Source organism: Rutidosis leptorrhynchoides, chromosome 2 (assembly GCF_046630445.1).
Source record: "Rutidosis leptorrhynchoides isolate AG116_Rl617_1_P2 chromosome 2, CSIRO_AGI_Rlap_v1, whole genome shotgun sequence".
Lineage (NCBI taxonomy): Eukaryota > Viridiplantae > Streptophyta > Magnoliopsida > Asterales > Asteraceae > Rutidosis > Rutidosis leptorrhynchoides.
This window is the reverse complement of record NC_092334.1, coordinates 380,312,580-380,325,029: the sequence shown is the minus strand read 5'-3', so window position 1 is coordinate 380,325,029 and position 12,450 is coordinate 380,312,580. Positions and strand designations below refer to the sequence as shown.

Below are 12,450 nucleotides of genomic sequence, written 5' to 3'. Positions count from 1 at the left end.
TTTTGGTAGGAGCAGAGCTGAACCTTGCCAACAAATTAACTTCAAAAAAAATGTCAGGTCTTGTACAATTTGTAAGATACATAAGAGCTCCAATTGCACTAAGATATGGTACTTCTGGTCCAAGAATATCTTCATGATCTTCACATGGACGAAATGGATCAGTTTCAACATTGAGTGATCTAACAACCATAGGAGTACTTAATGGTTTTGCCTTGTCCATATTGAAACGTTTCAAAATCTTTTCAGTATATGTTGTTTGATGTACAAGTAAACCATTAGGCATATGCTCAATTTGTAAACCAAGGCAATACTTGGTTTTTCGGAGATCTTTCATTTCAAATTCTTTCTTTAGAAGTTGAATGGCTTCATAGATCTCTTTATTTGTACCTATGATGTTAAGATCATCAATATAAACAACTATGATCACATATCCGGATGTTGTTTTCTTAATGAAAACACAAGGGCAAGTAAGGTTATTTGTATACCCTTTGCTTATCAAGTAATCACTTAATCGGTTATACCACATACGTCCCGATTGTTTTAACCCATATAAAGATCTTTGTAATTTAATCAAATACATTTCTTTGGGTTTTGCATTTGATGCTTCTGGTACCTTAAATCCTTCAGGTATCTTCATATATATTTCACTATCAAGTGATCCATATAGGTAAGCAGTCACAACATCCATGAGATGCATTTCTAAATTTTTAGAAACTGTCAGGCTGATTAAGTACCTAAAAGTAATTGCATCCATAACAGGGGAATAAGTTTCTTCATAATCAATTCCCGGTCTTTGAGAAAAACCTTGAGCTACAAGTCTAGCTTTATACCTTGTAACTTCATTTTTCTCATTTCTTTTTCGGACAAAAATCCATCTGTATCCTACAGGTTTCACATCTTTAGGAGTGAGAATGATGGATCCGAAAACTTTTCTTTTATTGAGTGATTCTAATTCAGCTCGTATTGCTTCTTTCCATTGAGTCCAATCATGTCTATTTTGACATTCAACCATAGATGTTGGTTCTGGATCATCATCATTATTCATGATGTCATATGCAACATTAAATGAAAATTTCTCATCAAGATTTTTCATTTCATTTCGGTTCCATAATATTTTTGAATATGCATAATTGATTGCAATTTCTGTATTGACATCATCAATCTCCTCTGCAGTAGGAGTACTGATTTGTGGTTCTTCTTGAACACTTTCTTTTACTTCATTATCAGCTGATTTTCTTTTTCGAGGATTTTTATCCTTTGAACCAATTGGTCTTCCACGTTTCTGACGTGGCAAAGATTCATGAGTGACGTTATTGCCAGCTTTTGGAATTTCAATTCGAGCTGGAGTATTTACTGCTGGTATATATGATTTTGTCACCGTTTTTGTATCTGTAAATGCATCAAGCAATTGATTTGCAAGTTCTTGTATATGCATTATCTTTTGAACTTCTGTCTCGCATTCTTTTGTGCGAGAATCAAGATACTTTAATTGAGGTTCACACCATGAAACATCATTTTCTTTATTTTTCATTTCTCCCCCTAATCTAGGGAACAATGTTTCATTAAAATGACAATCAACAAAACGTGCTAAAAAAACGTCACCTGTCATAGGTTCAATATACCTTAATATTGAAGATGTTTCATATCCAACATATATTCCCAACCTCCTTTGAGGACCCATTTTTGTACGTTGTGGTGTCGCAATTGGAACATACACTGCACAACCAAATGTTCTAAGATGAGAAATATTTGGCTCTTGACCAAAAGCAAGTTGTAGGGGGGAATATTTATGACTTGCACTTGGTCTGATGCGAATCAATGCAGCAGCTTGTAAAATTGCATGACCCCATATAGATACAGGGAGTTTTGTTCTCATTATCAATGGTCTAGCGATTAACTGTAAACGTTTAATCAATGACTCGGCTAAACCATTTTGTGTATGCACATGAGCAACAGAATGTTCAACAACAATTCCTATAGACATGCAATAGTCATTAAATGCTTGAGATGTAAATTCACCAGCATTATCAAGTCTCACCCTTTTAATGGTGTAATCAGGAAAATGAGCTCTCAATTTAATAATTTGGGCAAGAAATTTTGCAAATGCCACATTACGGCTTGATAACAGACAAACATGAGACCATCTGCTATATGCGTCCATTAGAACCATGAAATATCTAAATGGTCCACATGGTGGATGAATTGGTCCACATATATCACCTTGAATTCTTTCAAGAAACATTTGTGATTCTTTCTCAACCTTAAGTGGTGAGGGTCTAGTTATCAATTTTCCAAGAGAGCAAGATGTACATGGAACCATTGTATCATGATGGATTTTTCTATCCTTTAGTGGATGTCTATGAGTACATTCAATAATCCTTTTCATCATTGTTGATCCTGGATGGCCTAATCTGTTATGCCATAAACTGAATACACCAGGATCAATATATTTTTCGTTAACTACCATATGTATTTCTGGTACATTTATATGTGTATAATGTAATCCAGAACTAAGTCTTGGCAGTTTTTCAACCACATGACTCTTGTCAGTGATACTTAAATATTTCTCATTTTCTGTTGTCACTGACTGATAATCATACCCGTTAAGGTATATGTCGGAGAAACTCAATAAATTTCTGCTTGACTTGGGAGAAAATAAGGCATCATTTATTAAAAATTTTGTACCATTTGGTAGTATGAAATTTGCCTTTCCTATCCCTTTTATCAAGTTAGCAGGTCCTGATATTGTATGTATAGTTCCCTCCGTTGGTTTTAGATCAATAAAATATTTCTCGAATTTAAGTATAGTGTGTGTAGTTCCACTGTCTGCTATACAGAGATCTCCACCACTTGATTGATGTTGTATTCCAGCAAAATTCATATTGAACTTCATATATAAGAAATAAATAGTGAGTACATTAATATTACACAATATTTTACACGCAAATAGATAGTACTGAAACATTTAGCAAACATAATGACAAAGACAGACGATATTAAATCGTTTATTTTTCGAAAGACACACAACTTAAACATTCAAGAAATATTTATATAAATCAGATGGTTTCTCAGTGACTGTTGGATCGACGTTATCCATAAAGTTTACTTCCTTTTCTTTATCTTTCAGCGAATCCTGATACATCTTAACAAGATGTTTTGATGTTCGGCAAGTATTAGCCCAGTGGCCCATTCTACCACATCTGTAGCAAGATTCTTCAGAATTTTTAGAAGAATTTTCTTCAACATCTTGTTTAGTGGGCTTATTTTGTGGTTGATATTTATATTTTCGTGGATTATTATTTCTTTGACCACCACGGCCACGACCACGACCACGTCCTCGCCCATTACCATTACCATAAGGATGGTTTCTACCATAGTTATGGCTTTTGGCATGATGATGGTGATGGTTATTATAACCACGACCTTGCCCGCGTCCTTGTCCCTGTTTATAATTATTTGCAGTATTTGCTTCAGGGATTGCAAGTGTACCAGTAGGACGGGATTGCTGATTTTTCATTAATAGCTCATCATTTTGCTCTGCAACTAAGAGATATGAATTAAGTTCATGATATGTTTTGAACTTTAGTATTCTCAAATTTCTTTGCACTGTGATGTTTGCAGCATTCATTGTGGAGAAAGTTTTCTCCATCATGTCTGCATCACTTATTTCATGTCCACAGAATTTAAGTTGTGAACATGTATTATACAGAGCTGAGCTATATTCATTTACTTTCTTAAAGTCTTAGAACCTTAATGTTCTCCATTGTTCCATAGCAGCTGGAAGTAAAATTTCTCTTTGATTATTGAATCTGCTTTTGAGACATTCCCATAAAACATGGGGATCTTCTACAGTCACATAATTATTTTGTAAGCATTCATCAATATGTTGATGAATAAAGCAACATGCCGTTGCTTGTTCTTTTTCAGAACAAGTGTTGTTTTCATTTATGGCTTCAAGAATGCCCATTGATTTAAGATGCATTTTTACTTTTATAACCCATGGCATGTAGTTGTTTCCAGTTGATTCTAAAGGAGTAAATTTAAGCTTTTCCAGATTCGACATTTTCTATTCAAACAAACAACATGATAAATTATAGTCACTTTATATTTATAAGTATATAAACATTAAACATAAATTTAATATAACATAAATGATAAGTAGGTGACAGTGTCGACAATATATAAGCAATCATTAATAAATGTTATATAACATAAATATAAATATTAGTAAACATAAATGATAATTAGGCGACAGTGTCGGCCATATAAATGTTAGATAATAGAAATATAAATGTTAGTAACATAAATGATAATTAGGCGATAGTGTCGGCCATATAAATGTTAGATAATTGAAATATAAATGTTAGTAACATAAATGATAATTAGACGACAGTGTCGACCATATATTATTCAGGTGGTATAACCGACCATATATCATTTAGGTGGCAGAGCCAACCATAATTAGTATTAAGATTATCGTGCTGATAACGTGTTATAATTCAGTAGGCTTATAACTACCTTTAGTGGTTTGATTCTTGATGTTATAATTCAGTAGGCTTATAACTACCTTTAGTGATTTGATTCTTGATTAAGAATACTAATAATGAAGTGTAAGAACAAAGATGATAATGGAGAGAAAGAAAGAAACACTTTGTAAGTGTGAGAAATGGTGCAAGTTTAATGCTTGCATTCATGGCTATTTATAGCAAAAATATCACAAGTTTAGGTAATACAATAATATTACTTTTGTGTATCAATAATTGACTATCCATTTATATATATATATTTATATATTATAACATTTCCATCCTCTTAGAACGTGAATAATAAGTGATTTTTAAATTGGATTAACCAAACACTATTAACTACTTATTTGCATCTTTAAAACGCAATAATCAAATAATCACATTCAAATCGCATTCCCAAACACCCTCTTAATGCATATGTGCATATGTAACACAAAATAGTCCACATGTAATTTTACATATTTACGGAGTATTATTCTGCCATATCTGAAAATTAATACGGAGTAAAATACTAAATTTCAAAACTTTAAGGTGTCTTCATAAGGAATGTCAATGAGTTCGATCCTCAAGAGCAGCAAAATAATTCCTCGAGGTTAACCGACTATCCGCCCATTTCATAGGTCTCCGAGGTTGCAGAGGTCTTGCATTCGAGTCTCGTCCGAGAAATTTTTACCACATGTGATACCCGTATGGATTCTTAGTGAGGGTTTCATCCTGATGGGCGGTAAGAGTGTAATTTTCGTACAAGGATATGATCCGGTGAATGAGTTCCGACATCGCGTTCGAACCAGTTAGTTATTCATAACCTCCGTTAAATAAATATATTAAATTTCAAACAAATATAAAAAACTTAAACATAAATATGTATTGTATAAATAAAATTTCAACAAGAAAATTGAATTCAGATACAGTAAAGTTTGTCATTTTCTTTCATGAAACTGTTAGTATGATGCATTTCTAAAAATTTTTGTCTCCTCTTATTACAAAAAAAAATAAAAAAAAATATATATATATATTATCATCAATCCATTTCCAAATATCACAATCCACCAACCATTATTTCTTTTCACAATACCAATCCCCTGCCAACAAAATGGGTTGTACGATGTCGTTTCGAAAATCCTCCGCCGGCGAAGACATATTAGTGTCTGTCTGTCGTCAAAGAAAGAAACTAATCAAGTCCGCCGTGGACTGTCGGTACATACTCGCCGGAGCACATTGTAAGTATAACCAGTCACTATACGCCGTCGCATTAGCTTTACGGTTGTTTGTATCTCGTCATTCACTTTCTGATGATTCTTCTAAATTCCTCATTACTTACCCTGCGTCCTCACCGCATCCTACCGTAGACCTTCCCCATACGCAATCAAAACCAAATAGAGAAAAATTAACAGCGGATGATGAGGATGATGAGAGTAGAGTTTGTGAGCATTTTTATAAAAATGATGACGATGTTGATGATAATGTAATAGTGACGTCAGCAAATGAGAATGATTTTAGTGAGTGGGATTTTTTTAGTCCGTTTGATAATTTGGCGGCGGGCCATGGTTGTGATGCTAAAATGAGCCAGGGGATTGATGCTAAAATGAACCTAGGAGGGATTGATGCTAAAATGAGCCAAGATGCTAAAGTGAGCCAGGCGATGAATGAAGGAAAGGGACTATTGGAAGCACTACAAGATGTGGAGGATTGTTTTCTAAAAGCTTACGAATGTGGTGTTGAATTTTCTAAATTGCTTGAATTCAACCACAATGTGGGTCCTGTTGATTCCAAAGGTAATACTAACTTGATTATATTTATTATTAATCAGTGTCCTACACAAAATTTACTCTGAATTTAGTAATCCATTATACAGGTATTAATATTAATATTATATTATTTTCATACATGAAAAAAGAAAAAGAAAAAAAAAAAAAAACACTGACTCCAATGCTTATCTTTTTATTCCAGTTTTCTTAACACTTTTTTGAAATGTGAACATTTGTGTTGGTAAATGAGTTTAAAGACACGCGAGAGGTGGGATTATGTAAAAGTTAGAAGGGTTAAAGCTAAAAATAAGCTACAAATTTACACAAATGTACCAATGTCGCTCACAAACTATTTCTGTCCTACTGTCGCCTACAAACTTATAAAAAATGTACCAATGTTAACATTTTGTTACGGGTTACCTGCTGAACGGTAAACTTAATTATTTAACTTATTTTTTTCATTTTATATGTCCCGATGTCGCCCATATACTTTCAGTTGTGTTCCGATGTCGCCCATATACTTTCAGTTTCTGTTCTGATGTATTATCGACGTGTCATGACTAACTAGAAGGCACGTCATCAATTGTTTTCGTTACAGGTAAAAAAAGTATAGTGGGCGACATCAATACATTTTTTATAAGTTTGTAGGCGACAGTAGGACAGAAATGGGTTTGTAGGCGACATCGGTACATTTGTGTAAGTTTGTAGCCTATTTTTAGCTTTAACCCAAGTTAGAATATGTAAATATTTCGTCTCAAGAATTTGAAAGGTCCTTGACAAAAATAAATATTGACCTTTTATAGATATAAAAAACTTTAATTCAGACGAAAAGATGATACTAAAACTTATCAATACGAAAAAAGTTTTCAAGACTCGCTTACCAATGTGTTTTTTTCCCAAATATTTATCCTCTAACTATTTTTTATTTAATAATTGAGTAATTTGAGAATATATATATTTAAATTTCTGTGCCTTTCTAAATATGTGGACCATGAGCGGTTGTTCATCTTGCCCATACTCGAAGATGTCTCTGTATGTAAATGTGTGCAGCCAACTCTTACTCATAATGGGTTTGTTTTTGTTTTGCAGAAATATCGGAGAGGTTTATCCCATCAATTACGTGGCATAAATCGACAATAACAAGATCACCTTCGTGTAGAAGTCTTCTTTCTAGCAGCTCAAGGAGTTCATGGAGCGGAATCAACATTAACACTGATCTGTTTGACGAGACGGGCGGAATGGAATCAGGGAGCCATTTATCGACATTAGGAAGGTTATACGCTTGGGAGAAAAAGCTCTACGACGAAGCTAAGGTAAAACTATTCAAAAATTAAATGTTCTAACGATAACGACAACCCTTAGGGTTGTCGTTAAGGTGTATTAATGTGTTAGTATATAAAGTTGTTAATGTTGACTTTTACCTAGCGGTTATTAAACAATACAAGTCTTTTTTTGCACCTTAACGATGACCCTGTCGTTTTAAAAAAAAGTCAAATTCTTGGTGTTTAACTTTTTGATTTGTTGAATTGTTATATATCTTATAGGATGGTAATGAAATGAAGAAGATATATGATCAAAAATGTTCACAATTAAGCACAACGAAAGCTGGCAACAAACAAGTAATTGAAGACCAAATCAATGATTTATACTCGAGAATTTTGGTCAACGTAAAGATCTGCGATTCCATTTCCAAACGAATTACGAAGGTGAGAGATGACGAACTTCTGCCGCAGCTTGTTGAGCTGCTCCGTGGGTAAGAATCTTTCGCTACCAAATCAAAATTTCGAGGTTGAAAATTAGTTTGACTTTTTAAAGTCAAACATATATAAAAAAATCCTGCTTGATTGTTGCAGGCTAACCAAAACCTGGAAAGTAATGTTGGAATCACATAAATCACAAAGCCAAACAATGTTTGAAGTCAAATCATTCCAATGTACACCTGTCACTAACGACAAATCCCGCCACCTGGCAACTCTTCAACTCGAGGCCGAAATCCAAAACTGGCGGACTTGTTTTTCGACATACATTTCCTCCATGGAAGTATACATTGAATCACTAAGTGAGTGGGCCCACAGAACTATAGCCCCTGAGAACGAATTTGACGCACCACCACTTGTTTTTACCATTTGTCGGAATTGGTTAAACGTTACGAGAAATTTACCGGATAAAGCAGTGACATATGCCATGAAAAGATTTGCAAAAGATCTCAGAGATCTGTGGGCCCAACAAGAAATCGAGCGTCAACAGAAACAGAAGGTTGACCGGCTCATTGCTGAGTCAGATAAACGAGTGGCTGGTTTTGAAAGGGATGAAAGGAGTATCATAATCAACAACAATAAGCAATTGAATGTGAAGAACAAATTTGAGTTTTTGGCTGAGAAAAAAGATGACTTGGAGGGTTTTAGGACAATGGTTGAAACCGAAAAGGCTAAACACAAGAGTTGTGTTGAAGAAACGCGTCGGGTAATTTTGGTTGGATTTCAAACAGGGTTTGCTTCGGTTTTTGATTCATTAACTGAATTTTCCGAGGTTTGTGTTACAAAGTACAATGATGTTGCACAAAATGCGACATTAGGATCGAATCTAGTTCGTGGGTGTTAAATTGGTGTTGATTTTTTCTCTCTAAAATCTATCGAAATAATGTGATGAATTTTCTTCTCTTGATGATACCGATTAGTTTGCCTCTATGATAAGCGGCTTTTCGCCCGAAACCAAGCTGTTTTTATGCAAATGACAAACATTAGAAAACAGAAGCTAAGCTTTGTGATTTTGGTTGAACGAAAAGACAAGACAGAACGCAGACAACACCAAACAAAAAGTACAAGATGTTTGCAACTACAAATACCTCTCATACATATCCCAGTAGATCAACTGGCTCATCGATTGATATACATATACTAAAACACTGTAAAAAACTATAGATAGGATTTAGGAATTTACATTTACATAAGATAAAAAAGAAAAAATTAAAGATCCCTTCTGCATAATGGGCAAGAGGCATGTCTAACCAGCCATTTATCAATGCATGGTAAGTGGAACATGTGATGACAATGTGGCAAACTTCTCACACTTTCTTCAAGTTGAAAGTCCTGCACAATATCAAATCCCAAATTATATTTAGAACTAGACATTAGATCAATATTTTCAAATATATTTTCATCCATTTCTAGCATTAAAAACACACAAGTTATGTCATCACACACGTACACACATATTTGAAGTACCAAAGGGTAAAGAGCCATCGGCCTAGCAGTACCTAGGTAACCCATCAACCTTACTATTTGTAAATATTTGTTATATGAGTGTCTGTTTGACTTTAAAAACACATAAATTGAAGTTGAGTGAAAGAGCCTCTAATGTGATAAGTAGTGCCCAGTGTATACTTATTTGATGTACAAAACGTCACTACTACTTGTACCGTAAAAGGTAAAAGGTGGAAGGTTTTCCCTGTTCGGACTACCCGGGAGGGCGAGTAATCCAACCCCATACTCTGATGTACGCAACCCAGCATAATCACTCACTGGCTGTTTCCAACCCATCCCTGGCTACCATTAAAAATTCGTCCTAGACTTGATTCGAACTTGAGACCTCTTACAAGTCACTACTACTTGTACCGCGTCAAAAATAAAAAAATTGCAACACTTCACTTGTAATTACTTAATATTCCCCATATATAACTAACTCGGAAGTTTTTTGCTTATGGGGCAAGCCTAACATCATGACAACTAAACAAACATCTTATTTGCCGCATCATAAGAAGCTTATAAATTTAGAAGGTCATTAATCTTTCTTAATGAAAGAAAGTTACACAAAGTAAAAAAAAAAAAAAAGGAGTTTGTAAGGTAAGTTATTAAGTAAAGATAATAGTACCTGAAGGCACACAGAGCAAGAAACTCTATCGCCCGAATCATCCACGTTGTTATCGTTAGTAATCTTAATTTTAGGAAGTTTTTCAACCAAATTTTCAGGCAAGCCTTTTGAACCGCCAATGTCAAATATGCTATGGAGCTCATCAAAGTTCGTTTCAATAGCTCCAATCTAAATCAAAGTCAAAAGGGTCACAAACAATGGAAAATAAACTTTATGAAGTAAATTAGTTATGCATATTGCTAGCTAAAATCAAAAATCTAAATGTAGTTAACAAATTCTACAAAAAAATTACCTGGCTTTGAACTGCACTTAACATGGCCGGCCCAATACGTTCACGAACGAGCCTTCCACTTAACAAGCTTACAATGACATCAATCTGACAAAAATGAATTACAAATCATCAATAACTGATGTACCATTCTAGTAAATGAGAGCAAGAAGGAAAATACAACTAAAAGTTTGAATCTTTAAAGCATTCTTGAAATGATTTTGTTTCACCATCATCTAATTCTCTGATTTTTTATAACAGTTTGAATCTTTAAAGCATTCTTGAAATAAATTTGTTTCACCATCATCTAATTTCTCTGATATTGAAATTTTAAAAAAAAAAAAAAAAAAAAAAAAAATGAAAAATGCTCACCAAGTATAGAACACAACCAGTCCCAGACTCATCTGATTTCCACAATACAAGTGAGGATTCAAAGACTTCGATCGAAAAAACGGCACCTGAAATGGCTCCAACTGCAGCCCCCCTAATAAACCCACTCTCTGTTTCTTGACCAATCAAGGCCCCAGTCACTGCTCCTAATAAAGTCCCAACTGCAACAAATAGTACAATTCTCTTAATGGAAATAAATACTCGAAAGTAGAAAATAATACGGGTGGATTTCGGGTTTTGACACTTTTTCAATTAAATACTCGAAACTCAAAAGTAAAGACTAATTTATCATGGTGTGCTAAATATACTTAAGGTTGTGAATTGAATCAACTTAACCAACCTAACTTAGTACATTTAGGACAATGATTCAACATATAATGTTAATCCAATTAGGTGGGGATCACAGGCGATGGTGGCTTAAAGAGGGAAGGCGATCTCAGCCCTTCGTTTTTGTGATCTACGGGTCATATTCATTGCATTACAAGTACAATGCATCACAAAAGTACATCACTATCAAATTTAACTACATCAACTTGATGCCCCTATGAACCGGATCCCACTCGATAATAATCTAAAGCATTACATTAACAAGTTTTGTTAAGATATTTAACATTAAAGGTACATGACTGAATTACATATGAATATATATTTACAATTAGTATAAACTTATTATTATACAGAGTATTCAACATAAGAGAAATGTAGATTGTCATAGCTTGCTTAATTAAATTTAATCTCCTTGCAGATGTGTCAATTAAGGCGAATATATACATTTCATTGAAATTGGAAATGTGCTTAATACAAAAAGCTATAACATGAATTCAAATAAGAACACACAAAAGCTAACCCTAATATAGCAAGATTGGAGAAATAAAAAGAATATTAATTTATAATCCAAGAGAGAAAACAAAGAAATCCCAATACATATAATAGAAACCCCATATCAAAAAAGTAATAAAAGATACATTTTCAACAAAAACTAAAATTAAAGATATTGAGATAAATGGCGTACCTAATGCAAAGAAGAAGGTGAAAATTGCAGAGAAAACATTTCCAATAAAAACAGAAAGAGCAGGGGTGAAATAATCTTTAAGTTTTAGAAAAGAAAAAGAAGAAATTTTTTGTAAAGATGAAGGAACAGAAGAAGAATGAGATGGGTATGAGTACAGGGCCATTATTTATTATCAAAAGTGAAATTGGTTTGTTGATAAATTTGTGATTTGGATTTTTGTGTATAAATAGAAGATGATAAAAGAAGAAGAATGGAGGAAAAATCGAACACTTAGTCGTTAAGACAAAACCGGTATTTATAGTTATGGTGATATGTTCTGGGTCATAGATATTTTAGTAATCTTGCACATGTTGTATCTACTACTCTTTCTCTTAGTTGGGATATATTTTCAGAGACGGTCTTGAGTACTGTATTACTTCCTCAATTAGTCCTCAAATAAAAATCACAAACTTTAAAAGGTACTTCTCCTTTCAAATCTATTGTCCTCAGACAAAAAAACACACAGTTTAATAAAAAGTATCTGACACATGTATTTTTCTGTTAATTTTTCAGTATTAGTCTTTACTTTTTACCTATATTTTTGTCTTACATATATAAATTAGGGTTATAACAGAACTTTACCACATTATTCTTTAC

General features: G+C 33.6%; 2 protein-coding genes across 2 annotated transcripts; one reads left to right on the top strand and one right to left on the bottom strand.

Annotated features, from left to right (window-relative positions):
* Positions 1-5,590: 5,590 nt before the first annotated feature.
* Positions 5,591-9,081, top strand: LOC139892099 (protein ALTERED PHOSPHATE STARVATION RESPONSE 1-like). The gene is made up of 4 exons (XM_071875134.1): positions 5,591-6,301; positions 7,364-7,587; positions 7,819-8,027; positions 8,128-9,081. Exons 1-4 carry the CDS (start codon positions 5,620-5,622, stop codon positions 8,873-8,875), a joined length of 1,863 nt encoding a protein of 620 aa, XP_071731235.1. The 5' UTR covers positions 5,591-5,619; the 3' UTR covers positions 8,876-9,081.
* On the bottom strand, positions 8,977-12,036 carry LOC139892100 (NEP1-interacting protein-like 1). Its single transcript, XM_071875135.1, has 5 exons — positions 11,815-12,036; positions 10,785-10,963; positions 10,437-10,520; positions 10,145-10,312; positions 8,977-9,363 (listed from the first exon to the last, which is right to left on the bottom strand). Exons 1-5 carry the CDS (start codon positions 11,975-11,977, stop codon positions 9,241-9,243), a joined length of 717 nt encoding a protein of 238 aa, XP_071731236.1. The 5' UTR covers positions 11,978-12,036; the 3' UTR covers positions 8,977-9,240.
* Between the last annotated feature and the right edge of the window lie 414 nt (positions 12,037-12,450).